Below are 22,398 nucleotides of genomic sequence, written 5' to 3' on the forward strand. Positions count from 1 at the left end.
ATAATAATAATAATAATAATAATAATAATAATAATAATAATAATAATAATAGTTGGATCAAGGCGGGTAATAGCATATAAAAAGAAAAAACAATAATATCAAAGGCATTTGAATCGGTCCGAAGAGAAGAAGAGAAATAATTTAGGCATGTGGTGAGTGAAATTAGGGGCTTACTTTGGGAAGGCCCACCAGAAGATATTTGTTTTTATTGCCTTATTAAAGGCCTCGAAAGATGTTAGTTGGCGGATCTCATCTGGCAGATCCTTCTAGATTTTTGGAGCGGCAGCAGCAAACATCCTCTGGGAGGTAGTTACCAGTCTAGTTCTCTATGACTGTAGTAGGTTCTTCCCTGAGAACCTGAGAGTGCAGGAAGGATTATATGGGAGGAGGTGTTCCCTCAGGTAAGCTGGACCCCGACCATGTAGGGCTTTATAGGTAATAATCAACACCTTATACTGTGCCTGGAAGCTAATAGGCAGCCCAGTGTAGGGATTTTAAGATAGGTATGATAGAATCAAACTTGAAACTCCCAATCACCAATTTGGCTGTCATGTTTTGGACCAGTTGCAGCTTCCGAACATGGCATAAGGGTTGCCCCATGTAGAGTGCATTGCAGAAATCGAGACGAGAGGTTACAAGCGAATGTACAACCGTTCCAGGAAGGGGTGTAACTGGTGTATCAGCTGAAGCTGATGACAAGCACTCCTGGCTGTCGCGTCAACCTGGGACGACAGGTGAAGCAATGAGTCGAGGAGCACCCCCAAGCTACGAACACAGTCCTTTAGGGGAAGTGTGACCCCGTCCAATATTGGAGAGCTTATCACCATTCCCGGATTAGGATAGCCTATAGCGAGTACCTCCGTTTTATTTGGATTTAATTTAAGTCTATTTTCCCTCATCCAATCCATAACTGACTTCAAATAGTCATTCAGAGGAGAGATGCCATCTTGGTCACTGAAGCAGTCCGAGAATATCGTGCATATCATTTTTGGCAGAATGATGTAGAGTTACTCCAATCTGCCACATCCAGTTTCTGCCCTGAATAATGTTGTACTTTTTACTAGGTGAACAATGGGACTCTTGTCTTCACCAGTGTGGAGCGGGCTGCTGCCGGGACATATACTTGTCATGCTACCAGCGAGGAGGGCACCATCACCCATACAACCCATCTACTGGTCCAAGGTAAACAGGAGAAAGGGAGGGCATTTCATTAAATTGGATTGAGCAGCAGTTTAGTATGGGAACCTTTCTTATGCCAGAGCAGAATAATTTCCTAGCTTGTTCATCATTGTCTGCTTTGACTGGCAGCATGTCTCTTGGGTCCCAGGCAGAGAAGAGTCTTTCCCCATTACTTCCTATCTGATTGGTTTAAAATTAGAAATGCTGGGGATTGAACATGGGACTTTATGAATACTAAAGAGGTCATCTGCCAGAAAACCTGGAGCGTAGGTCAGAGACCACTCATCTTTTTAGTCTACTAAAACTGAAGCAGCTCTTCAGGATTTCAGGAAGGGTTTCCATCATCTTTTTCCTGCTCCCCAGGTTATTGCCCAGAAATTTTGATATACTGTAGTCAAGAATCTATTTTGCAGCAGCAAAGTATGGCAGTGTAACGTCTGAAACTTTCTCTTGCATTTTAACCTTGAATGAGTTCCTATTCCTCACATTCCCACCTCTGATTCGGTGTGGTCCTTTTCTTTTCCCCAGGGCCACCAGTAATTGTGGTTCCTCCACAGAACATCACAGTCAACCTCACACAAGATGCCTTCATGTCATGTAAAGCTGAGGCATATCCTGCCAATCTTACTTATAGCTGGTTCCAGGGAAAAACCAATGTTTTCCACCTTAGGTAAGATCAGGTGGGAGACTTTGTGGAAGAATCACAAGAATGACTCATGTGATATATGGCAGACAACATATACCCAGCTTTCTGGCCTCTGATCTCTGAGATTTCTCTCTTTCAGCCACCTCCAGTCGCGAATTCGCATTTTGGTGGATGGGAGTCTCTTAGTTCAGAAAACAATTCCGGAGGATTCAGGGCAATATACTTGCATCCCCAGCAATGGACTAAGAAGGTCACCTTCTGCCTCTGCCTTTCTCACAGTTCTATGTAAGTGCTTTGTTTTCCTCATAATCGCCAAACCAACTGGCAAACATTATTTAAGTGAACAGTGGTCTTCAGAGTGTATCTTATGAAGTGGCATTCAGATCTTATACAGCTTGGGTCCAGGCTATTTGAACAACCCTGTCTCCCTATATGAACCCTCTTCTTCCACCACTTTCTCAGGCTTGTTTGGTGGGAATGAAGGAAAGAATTTTCTTGGTGGCTGCTCCCAGACTTTGGAACTCCCTTCCCATGGAGGTCAGGCTGCCCTGTCCTTGCTTTCCTTCTGGCTGCAAGTTAAAACAGTTTTGTGCCACCAGGTCTTTACAGACTGTTGAGGTTGGACTTTTAATGCTGTGTGGTGCTGGTTTTGACATTTTTAAAGGGTCTGTTTATAGTTTTTTAATTGTTTTTAATGTATTTTAGTATTTCTAATTGTTTTCCATAATTCACTATGTAACTGCCTTGTAACTATATAACTATGTAGTTCATAGAAGATTCTGGCCATCGTTTATAACAGTGATGCCCAAACTTTGCTCCTTCAGGTGTTTTGGACTTTAACTCCCAGGAGCCCAGCCAGCTTGGCCAAGTCAGGAATTCTGGAAGCTGAAGTCCAAAACATCCGGAGGACCAAAATTTGGGACTCACTGGTTTATAACATACCACTCTTTTTGAAGGTTAACTAACTGTTTGTGTGTGTAGTCTCATCACATAGATGATGTGCTATGTGCTATGCTATGTCCTCCCTCCAGTCCATCTCCCCTGATCCAGGCCTCGGAGGTAGAGAAGAACTGTTGGCCCTCATCCCCTTCTCCTTTTGTGTCATGTCTTTTTTAGATTGTAAGCCTTAGGGCAGGGAACCGTCCAATTAAAAAGATTGTATGTACAGCGCTGTGTAAATTTACAGCGCTTTATAAATAAAGGTTAATAATGGCGGGATACACACCGCCGCTTTGCGGCGCTCCCCCGCCGGTGCCATTTGCTCCGCGCGGGAGCCGCAGCAGCCAAGCCACACAGCTCCAAAAAGAAGCTCCATTTCGGAGCTTCTTTCCGCAGCGCACTGATGACGTCGCGAGGCGCCGCTGGCGCATTTGCGATGTCATAGGCGCCGCGACACGTCTGGACACTATGCGTCCAGTACGTAAAGATGGCGGTGCCCATGTGGAAGGGGTGCCGCCATCTTGTACGTATTGTATACGTACTAGGGTTAGGGGGGTGCGGAAGCACCGCCCCTTCCTAACCCTAGTACGTATACAATATGTACTATATGGTGGTTTGTATCCCGCCAGAAATAATAATAATAATGTGGGTTTTTTTTAAATCACAGACCTGTGGTTTCTAGTATTCTAAAATCTTGTTTAGTTACTTTAGTTGTTTTTTATTAGTAAAAAGCTTGTTAAAAGTAACGCATTAGTTGTAGGCATACCTATAAAATAACTACTTTGAGACCATAGATCTGTGGCTAATTACTTTTAAAGAAATTTTCCAATTTGTCCACAACACTGCCTTTGCTCTTACCTGCTAGTTTACACTAGTTTTATTTCCTCACCCTTTAACCTACTAGTCCAATGTCTGAAGTGGTCTCATCCTGCCTTTCTGCAGTTCCAGCACAAGCGACTAGCATGCCCTCTGAGATCCTACTGCCAATAGGAATGCAAGGCATAATCAGATGCCCCAGCAGAGCCAACCCTCCCCTGCTCTTTGTCAACTGGACCAAAGATGGACAGCCACTGGACTTAGGCAAGGTATTTCCTCAGCCATGCAGCACCCAGCCACTCCCAGTGCTTCCCCACTTGTTTTGTTTGATTTCCTGATCCTTCTTCTTTTGTTCTTCCCCCTGTAGTTTCCAGGCTGGTCAATGAAACATGATGGTGCCATTTTGATTGCCACAAGCAATGATGATGCCCTTGGTGTGTACACTTGCACTCCATACAACAGCTATGGTACAGCTGGCTCTTCTACACCCACTCGTGTCCTCTTGAAGGTGAGTGGCAGTGGATGGTGCGTCTATGTGCAGATGGGTACGAGAGAGAAAACTTTTATTTTTTATAGTAAGATGCAAAATTAGTTGTAGGTGGCACAAAGTAGCCTCTTCTTCCTTTGAGGCATTCATTTCTGTAGTCTGTCATCACCTAAGGAGATTCCACCTAAACATTAGGAAGAACCTCCTGACAGTAAGAGTTGTTCGACAGTGGACCACACTCCCTCAGAATGTAGTGTAGTAGAGTCTCCTTTTTAGGAGGTTTTCAAACAGTGGATGGTCACCCACCGGGTGCTTTGATTGTATATTCCTGCATGGCAGGGGGTTGGACTGGATGGCCCTTGAGGTCTCTTCCAACTCTATGATTTTATGATCACCACCACAATTTTGACCTCCTTCAAATGCAATGATCCAAACTAAGTTTTTGTAGTATTGCCGCTCACCATTAACTCTTTGGGTAGCACAGGCCTGAAAACAAGTAGGGTGCTTGAAAATACTACCGCCATCTTCCGCTCTGTTCATTTTGGATGTCGGTTATGTTCTTTACATGGAATCTCTTGTGTTTATGTCCCAGGAGCCTCCTACATTCATCCTGTGCCCCAAGGAAGAATATTTCCAGGAGGTGGGGCGGGAGCTGCTCATTCCGTGTGCTGCCCAAGGTGACCCCATACCCATCATCTCCTGGACAAAGGTGAGATGCCTCTTTTGGAGATAAAGATATCCTGGCTTGAGCAGTGCAAAGAATGGTGTTTTTCTGGAGTAGTAATTTCCTCCTCATCCTTCTTCTCTTTGTCCTCCTCATAATCATGGTGTATTTCTGACCCCTGTAGATGGGCAGCAAGAGCCTGGCCAATGCCTGGGTGGATAAGAATAACAGCTTGGTCTTACGGCCACTGACAAAGGAGCAGCATGGCTTATGGGAGTGTGTTGCCAATAATGGTGTGGCCCAGGTCAGAGCGACAACCACTGTCTACGTATTGGGTGTGTATTTTGTTCAAAGAACAGTAGTGTGAGATAAACAGTGTTTCTATGTTTTTAGTTGTATTGTTCTTTTAATATTGTGAAGCTGCTCTGGGTCCCAGTTCTGGTAAAAGAGTGAGATACAAATAAACATAATAACAGCAAACAACAACAATCATCAACAACAACAATGTTGTGATTGTTGTGTGCTTTTAAGTTGTTTCTGACTTATGGTGACCCTATCATAGCACTTTCTGAGGTTGAGAGTGTGTGACTCACCCAAGGTCAGCCAGTGGGTTTTCATGGGTGAGCAGGAATTTGAACACTGGTCTCCAGAGTCATAATCCAGTGTTCAAACCACTGTACCACACTGGCTCTCTAGATAAAACAAATAGAGAAGTAAATTTAATACTACAGTAGTTTTGTTTGGGAAATATGTGTGTGCTGCACTGTTTCCCATTTTTGTTATACACATATGTGCAAGTCCAAAAAACACATTCCTTATAGTCGCTGATAACTTACTATGGATCTTCTGGGATTGTAAGATCCACAGAAAAAGAATGTGCTTTACAGAAAATGGATATAGGAGTATAGTTCCTCCTACAAAGCCAATTTGATTCCCAGGTATGGAGCAAAACTTGTATGGCCTGAGCCACACAAAAGTCTCCTGTCAAGAGATTAATTATCTGAATTACAAAAGATGAATATCCTTGTAGCAATATAAGTACAAGACTCAGAGCGTGAAACATTACTTTTTCAGACTATATCTCCCAGAATTTTCTAGCCAGCATTCTGCAGGTATCCAGTAACCCACAGCAAACAACCAGTTGCATACTACTAACAGTAAGAAGCCAAATTTCTAGGCTTAACAAGTCTAGAGGCTTAATATTGCCACCCAGTCATAGGATTAATTCTGTTTTTGCCCCATTTTCTTTGTCTGAACTGTCCCATGAGTATGTATGCTATCCACAGCAGGTCACTAGGACAGGACCCAGCCTTGGACCACAAAAGGAGTAGGAGTAACTCAGTAGCAGGACACCTGCTTTGCATACAGAATGTCCCAAGTTCAAACCCCAACATCTAGACCTAAAAAAGAATCAGATAAATGGTGGTGGGGAAAGGCCACTCTTTGCCTGACATTATTGAGAATGGCTTCCAAATTGGAACAGATAATGATAGGCTAGATTGTCAAATTGACTTAGTATACAGTGTTGCAATTCCTGACTGACAAAACTAATTTTAAGAAGATCCATGGTCTCCATGTAAATTTGACCACCCTTAAAATCTCTTCCTGTATTGGTCTTCACCTTAAAATTATAGAATCTTAAGTGTTGGAAGGGATGGAAAGGACTATCAAGTTTACCCTTCTTTGCTGCTGTAGCCTCACTTTTCCTCCTTTCTTTTCCCATGTATTTTGAACCCTAGGTACCAGTCCTCACACTGTGGCCAACGTCTCACTGCTGCCACTCAAGCAGGCAGTCAACATTACCTGGGATCCAGGTTTCGATGGCGGCTACTTTCAGAGATTTAGCATCTGGTACACACCACTGTGAGTCCTAAGGTGTTTGAATGTTATGCAGTCTTCTCTCTCTTTAAACAATTAGCTACAGAGCTGGCCCTATGGTTAAGCAAAATGGAGCAAGTGCCTTAGACAGGAAATTCTGAGTGACAGGAGATCACAGGTCATTCCTTTCCATTAGAGGATATATCTCTGTGCCATGCAGCCTGCTATACCCCTGTTAATAAATTTCAGCTGCAGTGGAGGAGTCTGTCCCTTCACCAGTGTTGAGGTTTTGTTGAAAGTTATGTATCTCACTGTTGAAAATTGGATTGCCAGTGTAGTTGGCTTTTGAACATGAAATGAAAGGAGATTCTGTTTTGTCCTTGAACAAAAAAATATTTTGGACCAATCCTGATTTCATGTTCGCTCCAAGAGCACACACAAGTTTCTTCTGCCTTCTGTTTCAAAGCCACATGTGTTTTCTCTACCCAGATTCAAACACTTTATTTTAATTTTTAATGACTGCTGCCACTTTATTTCTGTTGCCCTCCACAGGTTGAAACACCTCAGTCGCCCTCACCATGACTGGGTCTCAGTGCCTGTGCCTGTTGGGGCCTCCCATATCCTAGTGGAGAACCTGCAGCCAGACACCAGTTACCAGTTCAGTGTCCTAGCCCAAAACAAACTGGGTAGTGGGCCCTTCAGTGAGATTGTCACCATTGTGCCACTAGGTAAGAGGTTCTCTGCAGCGACCTGGTAGGCGGTTCATTCACTTGGGCAAATTTCTAGTGTCAGGGGGGTTATAGGGCTGTCAAATGGAACTACAATTGTGAAAGTTATATACAATGCTGAAGGGTGGTTCTCCCACACCATAAAGCTGTGCAGTACTGCTATGCAAAAGTGCTGCTTCCCATCCTAAAGTAAAAAGAATGTTGTAATCTTGATGATGTGGATAGACTTGACTCATAGACTCAGACTCATAGACTTGAACCTGAGTAGTCTCATGTCTACAAAGCTCATGCTACCAGCTTCTTTCTTTCAGTTAGTCTAAAAAGTGCTACAAGATCCCTTTGCACACAGATAGTTACTATGTTAATCTGTTGTAGCAAACACAACAAGGAGTTGTGTGAAACTTTAAAGATTAACTCACCTGGTGTGGCATAACCTTTCATGAGCCTATTTTATGAGGTGCAGAGCTTCTTCAGAAGCTTCTTCAAAAAGTAGACAAAAACATGTACCATAAGGTGGTTGACTGGAATTCAGCATGTGACTCAGTGGTGTCACTAGGATTGGTGTCATCTAATGCAGTAATCACATTGTGTCACACACACACCTTGACCTGCTCCCATACAACACCATACAGAATCCTTAGTTACGGTTTTTGTACTAATGTTACTTGTGGGCAGGTGGGGGTGAGCCCCAGGCTTCCTTTACACACCATAACAACACCAAAGTCACCCACCAAGGGTGAGAGCATTGCCTTGGAAAAGTGTATATGTAGTCCACATCTGTTTGACTTGGTGCTCTACATTTGAATGGTGCACTCTGTGTAACTGTGGTTGATGCTTAGTATTTCATGCTTAATGACATAATTGGGGCTGCCCCTTGTTTATATCGTTAGGGTCCACCTCTAATGGCTCATAAGGGATCATCTTGAGATCTCAGAGTTTGGTCCAGAAATTTCAAGGCCTGGGATAGTTCTTACCTGGAATCCCTAATAGACATAAATATGGTGCCAGCTACTGGTATGCTAGGGATTTTTTAAAAACCAAACATCAGAAAGCTTAAGCAGTGGATTATAGCAGCTGGTATTCTTGGGCAGCCTCCCTGGTCTGACCCTGCTTAGCTTCCAAAAACAGACTGGATCCTGTCCTTTCGGGGGATTTAGGCTCAGTCTTGAGTATACAAGATGTATGTGTATAGAAATCCACAAACACATGTAAGGGGAGGAAATGTTAAGTAGTAGGGCCCAAAGGCCATAGAATAGGAGAGATGCAACTTGTGGCAGCCCCCTCATATCCTCCAACAATTCCAGTCTGGCAGGGACAGTCCCTATTAATCATCCCACTTTTTCGCTCCTTTTAAAATGTTCCAATTATTCTCTCTTTCTTTTGTGCTTACTTCAGTGGCTAAAAACTGCATTCAAAGTTCAAATGTAGTTTGCACTCAAGTTGGAGGATACAAACATGCCATAGCTATGTTGATTGCTACTAGAACTAAATGGTTTTTGCGATGCCCATATTTACCTAGGGGCTGCTGTGACATTACAGTTTATGGGTATCCATTGCACAATTGTAATCATTTGAGTGACTGATACACAACAGCCCCTGTATGTAATGACCACTAACACACATGATGTGCATGAGAGTTTCTACTGTCTTCTACCTTTCCTAGCATTCTTATCTTTTCTAATGAGTTGTGCCTTTTCATGATGTGGCCAAAATACAACAGCCTCAGTTTGATCATCTTGGTTTCCATGGAGGGTTCAGGCTTGATCTGTTCAAGGACCCATTGGCTGTCGATGGTATCCTCAGCACACTTCTTCAACACCACATCTCAAATGTTTATTTTCTTCTTACCTGCTTTCTTCATTGTCCAGCTCTCATATCCATACCCGGTGGTGAAGAATACAATGGTTTGGGCAATTCTAACTTGAGTGCTCAGTTGTATATCTTTACTCTTTAGGATCTTTAGGCTCTAGGGTGGAATAGCGACAAAAATATTTACAAGAGCTGTCTGAGTATTTGAGTGGCTCATCAAACATCTGGGAAGAATTTATTGCAACCTATAAAAACTAGACTGACTGTAACTTCCCAGAGGGCCTTTTCTGCAATCGCTCCCAGTCTGTGGAATGGCCTGACGGACAAGATCCATCAAATCACCAACTTAAACAGCTTCAAGAAAGCTGTCAAGACAGATCTCTTCCGGCAGGCCTTTCCAGAATAAACTACTCGGCCATGTGGTGATTGCGCCCCCCCCCCTCCGCCCATATATATTATGACTCTGCCACTTTTATTGGGTTTAATTGTTATGTAATTTTAAATTCTATATTGTTTAATTGTCTTAAGGGGGGATATTTTGTATATATGGATGTATATATGGACTCTTGTAAGCCGCTTTGATTGATTTTAACAAAAAGCGGGATATAAATATAAGTTTTATTTTATTATTTTTATTATTAAAATGGCCTAATTGAGTAAAATAATATACTACTTACTACTTACTATAAGATTTTTCTGGAAGCGGGCTCTTTCTTTTGGTCCCTATATTTTCACTTTTTTCCTTTTTTCCGTTTTTCCTTTTGTTGTTGAGGCTTTCTGGTGAGAAATATGAGGTCTGAGAGCCAAGAACCTTATAGAAAACTTTACCGGTATAAAGACTTGAACAGACAAAGCAGCGAGATTTTTTTTCTCCCTCAATCTGACACAGAGAAGACCTCCTACAACTGGAGACTGATATTGGTTAATTTCTATTAATGAACAATATGAGACATTGGAGAAGTTTATTAAATCAACTTGAGAGGACTGTTTAAAAGAGAGAGAATTTCAAGGAGGAGAGTAGGAGGAATGAGTGAATAGGAACACAACTTAAAGGCAAAAGGACCATTCATAAACATTGGACAATAAAATTGTGAAATTTGATAAAAAGTATTGGGAAAGGTGATAGAAAAGTAAAGAAGAGAGGGATTAGAGAAAAAGAGTGACATAATATGTCAGGTAGAAACTCTTAGAAGATACGTCAAACTTGTATGAAAGTGGAGTACTGCTATGGTTAACGTTTCATAGAATCATAGAGTTGGAAGAGACCACAAGGGCCATCCAGTCCAACCCTCCTGCCATGCAGGAAATCTCAATCAAAGATTTTGAAAGGGATTTTTTCAGATTTGAAATTGAATATTTCCCCCCAAAAAGGCTTTTCACTAATGCCACCCCACCGTTCTATTTTCTTTTCAGGTTTCCCAACAGGCACCATGCCACCTGATCCCTTGACTACTACTGTGCAGATCTTCCTTTCCCCGCCCCAGTCTTTGATGGCCAATGAGACCACAAGAGGGGTTTTGCTGCTGTGGGAACCCCCTTTCCAATACTCTGTGGCCCTGACTGGCTATGCACTGGAACTACGACAAGACCAGGGAGGCTGGGAGGTGCTGGATGGGTCCATTCCTAGCTCTAAGACACAGCTCCTGGTGCCTGGTCTAATCAAGGTTGGTTTGGAAGGGGGTTGAAATCCAGCTTCAAAGCAGCATTTATGTTACAAGTCCCTAACAGAAGTTGCATGGCATTTGCAACCAAAGTTCTGTTCCTTATGGCTGCTTAGAAATGTGTGTAAATCTCAGAAGTGGGGATGAGCTGAAGATCTTTTTTATTGACTTTATTGGCCTGCATAGGTCTCTCCCTCCCAGAACTGGAATTGATGGTGCAGAATAGTTTGCCTTGTTTAAATTGTGGCAGGAGAGATTTTCCTGCATTGCATCTTGTGAAGCAATAACAGCATACCTTTTATATATAACATAAAAGACATATAAAATATAACATACAGTATAAACATATTTTAATTTATAGCTGTTTTAACTCTTTAAATTGTTTAATTGGTTTTTAAATTTTATATTTAATAATAATAATAAATATTATTTGCATTTTCCCACCTCTCCCAATGGACCGAGGTGGGATTACAACCGTAAAATAGCCACAAAACAACAATAATATCCATTTTACACACAATAAAACAGCAAGTCACCTATATTTTACTATATATACTCATGTGTAAGTCTAGAAATTTAGGTTAAAAAATTGATCCCATTTACCCCCAAAAACTTAACTGACTTATCCACAGGTCAGTGTAAGTACTGTACTTTAAAACACACACATACCACCATCCTTGGGTAAATGGCATGAGTTTAATCTGCCTTGGAAGCACTTTCCCCCCTTCTACTCTCTCATTTATCCAACCTTTAGTACAAGCAGAAATAGTTATCTCTGCTCGAATTTTGTAAGTCCTTTGGCATTATTTTCCTTTGCTTCATCCGTTACATCCTTTATTACATGACCCTACGTTTTGCCCTTGACTTATCCATGGGTCATATCAAACTCCATAACTTTGGCCCCAAAACCTGCCCTCAACTTACACAAAGGTCAGCATATAGTCGAGTATATACAGTAATATTGTACTGTTTTTAAATTGTATTGCATCCCTATATTGGGAGAAAGGAAGCATATAAGAAAATAAAATAATAATAGTAATAAAAGTACCTCTGATTTCTCTTTTCTCTGTCCCATACAGGATGCCTTCTATGAATTCCGTCTGGTGGCCTTTGCTGGCAACTACATCAGTGACCCCAGTAACACTGTCAACATTTCTACAACAGGTAGGGTCTGGAGATTGTGGCAGTGTGGAACAAATCTTATATACTGGGGTCCGAATCTCTACCAGGAGCGTTAGAACAGCAATAGGGAACTATTGGCCATTTAGATGTTTTTGTCTACAAAACAACAGTTCCAGCTAATGGCAAGATATTGTGGGAATTGTGTGCCAAAACAGCTGCAGGACCACTGTGCTCAGAAGCCATTTCTAAAACTATTATTATGGTTAGTAACAATCCAGCAGAGGCCTACTTTACACTTGCTTTAATATCTTCTTATATAATGGTTTAGTTCCATACATTTTATTTTTTGGCATTTAGTTTTATATCAGTTCTGCTGTTTCAAAGTTTCTTTTTCTCTACTTTCTGTTTTTAAAGTGCTTTGTGTTTTTTATCATGTGTTGCATTGATTATGTCTGCTTTTGATCTGTGCTTGCTATAATATTGATTATAGAATGGTCTGTAGGTTGTATAAAATAAAATGATAGTCAACAATAGAAATGAAATAGAACAAAAGAAGTGAGCTAGACAAGTTATTGTGTACTTAAATCCCATTGGCTGCAGTGTGTTTGCTCTAAGCATGACTCAATGTGGATTTATTTTCATATTGGCAACAAGCGAGCAGCAGCATACAGCATAAACCCATTAGTAGAAAGCTGTATTTTAAACATCTGTTCAGTTAGTAAACATGATATACGCATACACACTCTCTCTCCCTCTCACACACAACTTGGAATACTTTAAAATACCCTACAGACTGGCTAAGATAACACATTGTTTATTCATTACTTTATGGTGAGGACTTTGCCCCAGCAATTTCAAGGGTACATATGGTTTCCCAGCAGTTAAGGTAGGAACCTTGTGTAGTGCGGATTGGTGGGGAAAAGAAAGACCTTCTGATTGCATACTCCAAACAGAACCTGGTATTTATCTCCATTGTGGAGATAAAACTTTTTGAGGAGTCCTTGGAGCTGGTCTTTGTGGAAAAGAAGCAGGAAAAAAAGTACTAGTCCTGGGGAGAAGGAGGGATGACAAGCACTTTAGGCATTTCTTGCTTGCTTGCAGAACCCACTTTACTGTATCTCTTCCTACAGTTCTTCCTTCCAGCCCAGAGACCTCAGAAACTTCAGGACACAGGAGATTTCTCCCCAAGCACCAACGTTCATTTCCAGCAGGTCGCCTTCAGCCTGACAGTGGCAGAGGCAGCAGAACTGATGCCACCCTGCCAATAGGTATATGCCACCCATACTTCAGTGGGTGCTGGACACAGACATGGGTACCAGATAGAATTCTCCCGCAGAGCACTTGAGACCCTCCACAAGAATAAGAAGAATAAGTTCCCAAAGTCCTAAAATCCACAGAAACACTGCCCCCTACAGGAAGCCATCAATCACTAATTGGATCAATAAAAGAGGTGCCTCCCTCATAAGCACAGAGGTTGGTATTCCACCTTTTTTCTTCTGCCTAAGAAGAATGGCACATGGGGAGCCATCTTGAACCTTGTGGGTGAGCCATTTAATCAAAAATGGTGCTTTCACATGGAGGTGCTCAAGCACATTTTAGAGGCAGTCCAACCAGGGTACCTTTTGTCATCTCTGGATCTACTGGAAGTATACTTCTACATCCCAGTGTGATGTCCTGTCTTTATCTTAACTCAGTAACTAGACTTCACAGAGCAACCAGAAAGCGTTTATTAAAGTCAGTAAGCACAGGAAGACAATCTTTGCTCAGACTGATCAGGTACCAGCAGTTTCAATATTATCACCTCCACGTCACCCATTCCAGCCACACATTCCATTCCCAAGCCAGCCGGCCATGGATGTCTGTCTCTGCCACCTCCTCTACATTTCCATGTTCAGTTACACTAGCACCTGCAAATTACCAAAGCATTTTACACACTAACAGTCTGTACCCTAACATAACATAACATCCATGGCAGAGGGACCCAAAAAAGGGAACCCTGTTCACCAGCTACATCACTGCTCCTGCACTTTGTACACAGAAAGCATCACTACAAGTACAAGAATCTCCTCTTCAGACTGTCATGCCCATGGTGTTCACCAAGATCATGGTAGCCCTGCCTATGGGAGAGCAGATTAGATTTTCTGCTGTTGCCTTTGGGCCAGTTCTGTGTGTTCTGCACTTTTAAGAAGTGGTTTCTCTTCTGAAGCATCTGTCTCTTTGGCTGTTATGGTGACTGAGCTAGGGTTAACTCACCCCATATGGAGGCACCAGGTGGTCTTTCTTTGTCTTGTCTATATGGAGCAGTGGGAGGAGAATAACCCAGGCAATGGCAGGTTCCTCCCTTATCTGCCGGAAAGAGATATATCACAGGCAAGAACCAATGTTCCTTTTTTCTTTTTCTTCACCTTTATCCACACAACTTGTTAGACTGTCCCAAAATCACCAAGTGAATTTTATGGTTCAGTAGTGATAGAACCTGGACCTTCCAAATCCCAATCAGGCATACTACCCAATCCACCATGCTGCCTTGTTTCTGCCCTCTCCACTGCCACCTTTTTCTCTCCCTACTAGGCATGGAGGTATACCCATCCCGCACCCAGCTCCCTGAGCTCCTGCCTCAGCCTGTACTCGCTGGAGTGATTGGAGGCGTTTGCTTTCTCAGCACCGCTGTTATCTTCAGTACCATGGCAGCTTGCATCATGAACCATAGGCGAGCTGCCCGTCTTCGCAAACGGAGGCAAGGTAAGGAGGCTGGCAAAGGTAATGAAAGCTTGGCAGCTGGGGGATAATGATGAGAGCCGTGATGAAGGATTCCAAGAGGAGGTGCAGTCATGAAACAGCCAGAGAGGTAACACTGAGGGGGGAGCATGGGCAGAAAATATCTGTGGTGTCAAGAGGATCAAGAAATAAAAGAAGGAAGAAAGGAAGGAAAGCTCTTTAGAATTGGCCTCTGTGTTCCCAGTTCTTTCCGTGAGAGAAAGGCCAAGGAGTAATTATTTTTCAGTTTTCTAGGATGAAATCAAACTTTGGGGGGGGGGATCCTTTTTGACTATCATTCCCCAAATCTCGTAGGGACTATGGCCAAGGACCACTATGGCTGGTGGATTCTGGGTACTGTAGTCCACAAGAGCCCTCTTTCCCCCCCCCCCCAATTGCTTGATGAAATGTCAGATTCCCTGTGAGCTCTGAGGAACTGAGTTAAAGAGTTAGAGGACAGTGCATTGCAATGCAAGTACAATTACAAATATAGTATGTTCAGTCGAGAATCCAGCCTTCTGAGGATCCCAATGTTATTCAAGTACGTAAGGGCCATTTTCACTCATTCAGCCCTGTTTATACATCACTTTGATCGGTTGGGGGGTATTCCAGAAGTATAATTAGTTTGATGAGCAAAAGAGGCAGCTTCTTCTCAGTGGTGGCTAAATACGATTTTTAGTACAGGTATTTAAGAGAGTCTTGGGGAATAAAACACCTCTCTCTCTCTCCACAGCTGTCTTACCCTATAAGTGTAAATGTGTGATTGAAAGTAGCTTTGCTTTTCGTGTCTGTATACTGGTTTGGTACACTTCATGTATCCTGTTCCATTCAGTTTATGGATGTTGCTTTCAAGGCCTTGGCTCTAAACTGCTGTTTAGTATCTCTATTTTTAAATTAAGCTTCCTTCAACTTGGCACCCTTCAAAAATGCTGGACTACAGCATTCTGTCTCTCAAACCAGCATGGACATTGACTCTATTCCAACACATCTGATGGTGGCATATTGGAAAATGGTCTTTCTTCTAAGTAGATGAGTGAAAGAAAATTGGTTATGTAGAATGAGAAAACATGCACAGGTTTACACGATCCATTTGGATTGTGATATCTGGCTTTCTTTGGAAGGCTTATCCTCACATATACTTCTAATGTGTTTTTAGTATGATTGCTCACATTTCATAGGTGATTTAAATATCAGAGTATAAATAATTAAAATAACATTTCTGTTTTTTTCTGTTTTTTTCTTTTACTGTTTAAGACTAAAAAGGACAAGTAGTATATGGCAAAAAGAACAATCAAAATATCTCTAAATGGAATCAGTTCAAAGGGAAGTTCAAACCAAAAGCTGGAATGTTGTATGATAAGAACAGGAACATGAAATATTTATAGATTTTTATTCTGAAAGATTTCAGAGGTGATTTTGCAAGTCATATATTCCAGGAGACACATTTTAAATCCACCATCGAGCTTTAACATTATTTGGGTCCATGCCAGTATCTTCTCTTTATGAGGGTGAACCTTTTCTCCATTACACCTCCTTTCCTCTGAACTGTGGTCTGAGTCCTTGTCTTCTTCTTTTCCTCCATCAGTATCCTCTTCCAAATCTTTCTTGTATTTCTTTAGAAATACAAGAGATCAGGGGGAACATAGGTCTTTTGGTTTGTGTGGACTGCCCCAAGGTCTATTGACTGGATTTGTGGGTGGCAAGACAAAGGACTTTACCCAGAGATGTTTTCATTTAGTTTGGGACCAAGTTTTAGCCTTTTGGATTGTAATTTAAGTTAAATATAATTAAATCTCCCCTGTTTAAAATGAATGGTAACACTTTCCAACTTTTCCCATCTAAATGAGATCTTTTGATATCACAGTTTATCAGTCAGAAAGGTATACTGTACACTGCTCCCTCGGGTTACGAAATTAATTCGTTCCGCGGCCGCTTTCGTAACCCGAAAAGCCTTCGTAAGCCGAAATGCCATAGGCGCTAATGGGGAAAAGCCGCGATTTCGTGCGAAAAAGCCGAAAAAAGCACCAAAATTTTTTTCGTAACCCGAAAAAACATTCGTAACCCGGAACAATTATTTCCTATGGGATTTTTTCGTATCCCGGAAATTTCGTAACCTGGGTATTTCGTATCCCGAGGTACCACTGTATATACTCATGTATACGTCTAGAAATGTAGATTAAAAAATTGATCCAAAAACCTGAGTCGACTTATCCACGGTTCAGTGTAAGAACTGTACTTTAAATCATATATAAAACCATCTCCTGGTGAAAGACAAGAATTTAATCTGCCCTGGAAGCACTGACTCCCTTCTACTCTCCCATCCATCCAGCCTTTAGTGTGAGCCCAAATAGTTATGCCTGCTGGAATTTTGTAAGTTCTTTGCCATTGTTTTCCTTTGCTTCATCCTTTCCATCCTTATCTCTACTTTATCATTATACTGTATGCCCCTAAGTTTTATCCTTGACTTATGCATAGGTTCTATCAACATCCATAATTTTGGCTCCAAAACCTGCCCTCGATTCATACACAAGGTCAACGTATAGTCAAGTATATACAGTAATCTTTTTCAAGATCTGCGCCGGGATATCTTTCAAAACCTGGTTCACCTCCTTGTCCATCTTCATTCAGAATGAATGATGGTGGGATGAAGATGGATGAGAAGGTGATAAGATTTTTCATGGACATCCTGACATAGATCTTGAAGAAGCGAAAAGATGGCTCTAAGATGGATACTCTGAAACTACAGAAGATCCCATTTAGCTGGGGACAGTTGGAAGTAATTGTAGTAATGGATTTCAAAGGTTAGTCTGTAGAATTAGTATGTATCTTGGAGCACCTTTGAGACTAACTGGTAGAAAGAAGTTGGCAACATGACCTTTCATAGACTTAAGTCTATTTCCTCAGATGTTTTTGGTGGAGGATGCCACATCTAGCACCTCTCCTGCAACAGAGCTGTATTGGGATGAGATATCTCAACAATCAACAGTAATTATATGTGTAATGTTTTCACAGCAAAGGTAACACGTTGTCACAACATCAGTCCTTGTTACACAATACTTCCATGTTCTGTGACAGAAGGGTATGCAAGACTGACTGCCAGAGCAGGTTGTTCCAGGACCACTACTGAAAAGACTCTGTCTTATAAGGCCACCTTTTTCACCTCATCCTTCCTTTGAAGATCTGAGTGCATTGTTTATGTCATAGATGGTTGATACATTTCTAGATAGCTTGATACTAAGTCATTTTTGGCACCCACATCAAAATGTGGAGCATGGATTAAGCATGGAAACCAGTGGCTGCCAGTTGGAGACAGGGGCTCCAAGGTCCACTTAGCCTTGCATCCTTGCATAGGTTGCTAAAATGAGTCTTGGGAGCAAGTAGCTTATACATTGTAAATTGTTTAGGGAGTACTTAGGTCAATGATAAGTGGCATAGAAATGTACCTCTACGGCTATTGCCACAAAACCATAGCTGTGTGATAAATGAACAGGCTCCACTTCACACCCACTTGCCACATTCTCTCCTTTTCATTCTCTCCTATTTTGAACCTGGTATTTGTCAATGTATTATCTGTAAACACGGAGGCATATATATTTATGCCGTAACTAATAGCTAGAGAGTCTTCCCTTCCTCTAGGAATGTGTCTCATTCCCTTTTATAGCCTTCTGAGGCAATGACTATCTGGTGACTGTGAGTTCAATTAGCTACTCATGCTTTGTGTGAAGTAATACGTAGGAAGATCAAGTGCTTGGGTCATCTAGTTCAGTGTTAACTGCGCTACTAGATTATAGACAACAGTCTGTTCCCCGTTATAATGGAGATGCCATTCTTTATCATTCAGCTGTTCCTTTCTCCTCTCTACAATTTCATAGGAACACCCAGCAAGAATAAAAACCTTTTCTTTCTATTACTGCATAATTCTGCAAAGTAAGGACTAGAAACTGGAGGATTTATTCTCAGCAAAATGTGGGATTCTCAGGAGGCTGAATTCTGTGCCCACTTAGTAGTGACTAGCCCTTGGTATCTGCTGGGGTTTGGTTCCAGGACACCCCTGTGAATACCAAAATCCATGGATATTCAAGTCCTGTTAAATACAATGCCATAGTAAAATGGTGTCCCTTATATAAAATAGCAAAATCAAGGTTTGCTTTTTTTTTAATTAAAAAAAATATTTTCAATCCGTGGATACGGAGGGCCACCTGCCCTACAGAGATACATAGTTCTGCCTTCTGTGCTCTGTGAATGGGCCATAAATCAAAATTTTAGGCAAAAAACTGCAAGGCACAATGACAAAATGCTTAAGTAAGAACGCCCTAGGATCCAGAGCAGGATGAAAATGGGGAACAGGGCAAAGCTGAAGCTGGTTAGCATGTCAATTTGTGCATGTGCATGTTTGCATCTGTCTGGGGGCAACAGCCTGGCAGCCATTTGTTCCCTTTCATTGCTTTTTTGCGTTGCTCTCCATATGATTCCCCCTTTGTGTTCTCATGACCTTCCAGATACATCAATCGTCTTCTCCCCCAACAAGAAGCTTCTACCTTCACAGTAAGTCATGCCATCGCATGGAGTCACCTTTCTCCTGTTCATGCCAGCCCTGCCCTTTGCTGTTTGCTTCTGCCCTGCTCTGCCTTTTTTTTACAGGCCGCAATAAAAGGAAGGGAACCACTGCAGTGGGTATTGCAGTCTTTCCAAATGTGATTGCCCTCCAAATGTTTGGGATTCCATCTCTTACCACTTCTTTCTATTAACAGTGCTGGCTGAGCTGATGGGAATTGTAGTCCAAACCTTTTGAAGGCCACACATTGGGAAAGTTGACTTGAGGACATATGGTACTGGTAAATTGTTATTCGGCAATAGTTCATAGTGTGGTCAGCAAAAACAAAGGCATACAGCAGACATAAAGAAAGGACAGTACCTCTGAGAATATACAGACTCAACAAAAGCCATGTTGCTGAAGCAAGCACAAGAAAAGCCATGTTGAATGAAGCCAAAGGTCTCTCTGGTCAAGCATGTTTCCTCTCACTGGTCAAAGAGATGCTTCTGGGAATCCCGCAAGCAGGACATGAGGCAATGGATTATATTTGCTATTGCTTCCTAGCAAGTCATATTTACAGACAAAGAACATAGACATTCTGTTCCTAATTCTCATGGCTATCAAGAATTTAATAAAATCCCTGCCCTGAAAAATCTGGTTGAGTCCAGCATACTGTTGTTACAATGGCCAACCATATGCCCTGATGAGAGGTCCACAAGGGACCTAGAAGAGGCTCTAGCAAATCTTGGAAATAGTTCAAGACCAGGCACGACTGGTGCTGAATACCTCTTGTAGCTGAAAATGAACCAGATTTCTTGAACCTTGACTACAACACTTGTTATCCCCCATCCAGAATGGTCACCAGCCATACAGGATAAATTATGGGAGCTGTAATCCAATATCCAGGCAGGCAGGTTGTGGAAATCTTGTTTATGTGATACTGCTGTCAGATTGGTACTTTAGTTCTGCCACTCTGTACAGGGGTTTGTGGGATTTAGCAGACCATGTCTTACTCCTTAGGCACTGACTATGGAAGGGTTTCCTGCTGTTCTCCTAAATGTGGTGTGGCAGCTAAAAGGGCTCTGAGAATATACACTACTACAGTGTGTAGTGTCATCAGGAAGAGCCCTAGGAAAAGGTGGGTTATGATTTGGTGCTGTTGGGCTTGCCTTGCAGGCCTGGCCCTGCCATTAGGCAGGAAGAGACAGTTGCCTCAGATGGCAAAGGCAGATTAGATAACACAACAAAGGAAAGGGATAGAAAACATAACTCACCGCCCCCCCCCAAAGAAATCCCAGTGGAAATATAAATGATAATTGTAATAAATATTTGTGTATACAGTCGACCAGCCCTTACACAGGGGATCCGTTCCAGACGCCCCACGTAAGGGGAATTGAACGTATGCTTAAATCCCATTGAGCATAATGGGGTGCACTGCCACGGCATGCCGTGGTGCACATGCCCCATTGTTTCTATTGGGGCTTGCCTTCTGCATATGCTCAGGTCCATGGAAGGCAAGCCCACAGAAGGGGTGGGCCAACTGTATAACAAATATAATAATAATAATAATAATAATAATAATAATAATAATAATAATAATAATAATAAGTTTTATTTATATACCGCTATTCCAAATTATTAAATGATAGATTGTTCAACTGTGGAACAATACAGTCAGCCCTCCACATACATGGGTTTGATGTTCATGGGTTTGACTATTTGCAGGTTTGTAGCTGCTGCCTAGCTAGCTTGACCTCTACCCTTCCTCTTCCTCTCAGTTAAGATTTAAAATAGCAGATCTCCTAGTTGCCTCTGCCACCTTCTGTGCGATGAAAGTTTCTGCGAGATAAGTGAGGAATTTGTTGGACCTTATTTCCCACAAATAACAGGATGGTTGACATCCCCATTACTGCTACATTTCTCCTTTCTGAATGTGTGGTCATCTGTTCTATGAAGCCATCATCCAAGTTCTCAGTTTGGCTTGGAGGTCTGTAGTAGACACCACCACCACATCCCTATTGCTTCTCTCCTGCTTAATTTTCACCCAGAAGCTCTTAACTTGTTTTCCAGGATTTAAGTCATGGATCTGTTCACAAGTTTACACATTCTTAATGTGCATAGTGCGGCTCCACCTTGCTTCCTGTTTGGTGTATTTCTCTGAAATAGGCTATGCCCCTCTGTTACTACAGTCCAATCATGAGACTTATCCCACCAACTTTCAATGATGCCGATTATGTCACATTTGGTTTGCTGTGCTAAGAGTTCAAGTTCATCCTGTTTATTTCCCTTGCTTTGTGCCTTAGCGTAGAGACATCTCAGACCATGGGCAACCCCCCAAATTGCCTATGTCAAGTTTTTTCCCCTCCCGCCGTTTGGTTCTTGCACTATTTGCCTTGTTCTCTCTATAACAGGTTGGCTAATATCTCCAGCCTTTGATGAACTCCTGCTCTCCAGAATACTGTCTCTCCCTGTCCATAACTCAATTTAAAGCCCTCCTGATCAAATTTTTGAGACTGTTGGCAAAAACGTTTCTGCCAACTGGTGTGAGGTGCAACACATCCCTTGCCAAAGGTTGACCTCCATGAAGCCAAATCATTTCCGGCACCATCATCTGTGGATCCAGTTGTTCATCTCCACTGTTTTTCTCTCCCTTCCAGTGTGCCCTTCCACTGGAAGGACAGATGAAATAACCACCTGTGCATTTAGACCCTTCATCTTCCTACCCAGAAGAAAGACAGAAGAAAGGGGAAGTCAAATGTAGTCAGACAATTACTCTTGACTTCAAGAAAGCAGATTTCTGTAAGCTTACAGAAATATTGTCTGGGATCCCATGGTCAGAAATGCTCAAAGGAAAGGGAGCTCATGACGCATTGGTGTTTCTTAAAGGTGACGTATTGAAGGTGCACGTTGCAAACACTTCCAGTGTGGAAGAAAAGTGGAAGCTGCCTAGAAAAACCAGGATGCCCAAAGAACTTTCAGCTGAGTGGCGATGATATAAGAGAGACATGTAAAAGACAAATGGAACAAGGAGGAAAGCACCAAAGACGGATACAAACAAGTAGCCAGTACTTGTAGAGGAGAAGTCAGAAAAGCTAGAGCTCAGAATAAGGTTAAAAATATAAAAATGAGTTTTGGGACTATGTTTGGAAGAACAAGGAAGTGGTCAGGCCACTGCACAGAGAAGATAGTGAAATGCTAATGGGACAGAGAGAAGGATGAACTGTTCAGTACCTTCTTT

The 22,398-nt window shown here is 42.0% G+C and overlaps 1 protein-coding gene across 1 annotated transcript in view; it reads left to right on the top strand.

Annotated features, from left to right (window-relative positions):
* The window catches only part of IGSF9 (immunoglobulin superfamily member 9), a 65,883-nt gene that overhangs the window by 32,696 nt on the left and 10,789 nt on the right, over nt 1-22,398 (top strand). Inside the window, 13 exon segments of the mRNA XM_042439155.1 lie at nt 1,065-1,182; nt 1,708-1,849; nt 1,965-2,110; nt 3,707-3,849; nt 3,948-4,088; nt 4,660-4,776; nt 4,916-5,066; nt 6,471-6,594; nt 7,102-7,277; nt 10,500-10,750; nt 11,827-11,911; nt 14,441-14,611; nt 19,126-19,171. Coding sequence (XP_042295089.1) covers nt 1,065-1,182; nt 1,708-1,849; nt 1,965-2,110; nt 3,707-3,849; nt 3,948-4,088; nt 4,660-4,776; nt 4,916-5,066; nt 6,471-6,594; nt 7,102-7,277; nt 10,500-10,750; nt 11,827-11,911; nt 14,441-14,611; nt 19,126-19,171 — 1,811 coding nt within the window.

This window comes from Sceloporus undulatus, chromosome 9 (genome assembly GCF_019175285.1).
Source record: "Sceloporus undulatus isolate JIND9_A2432 ecotype Alabama chromosome 9, SceUnd_v1.1, whole genome shotgun sequence".
Taxonomy (NCBI): domain Eukaryota; kingdom Metazoa; phylum Chordata; class Lepidosauria; order Squamata; family Phrynosomatidae; genus Sceloporus; species Sceloporus undulatus.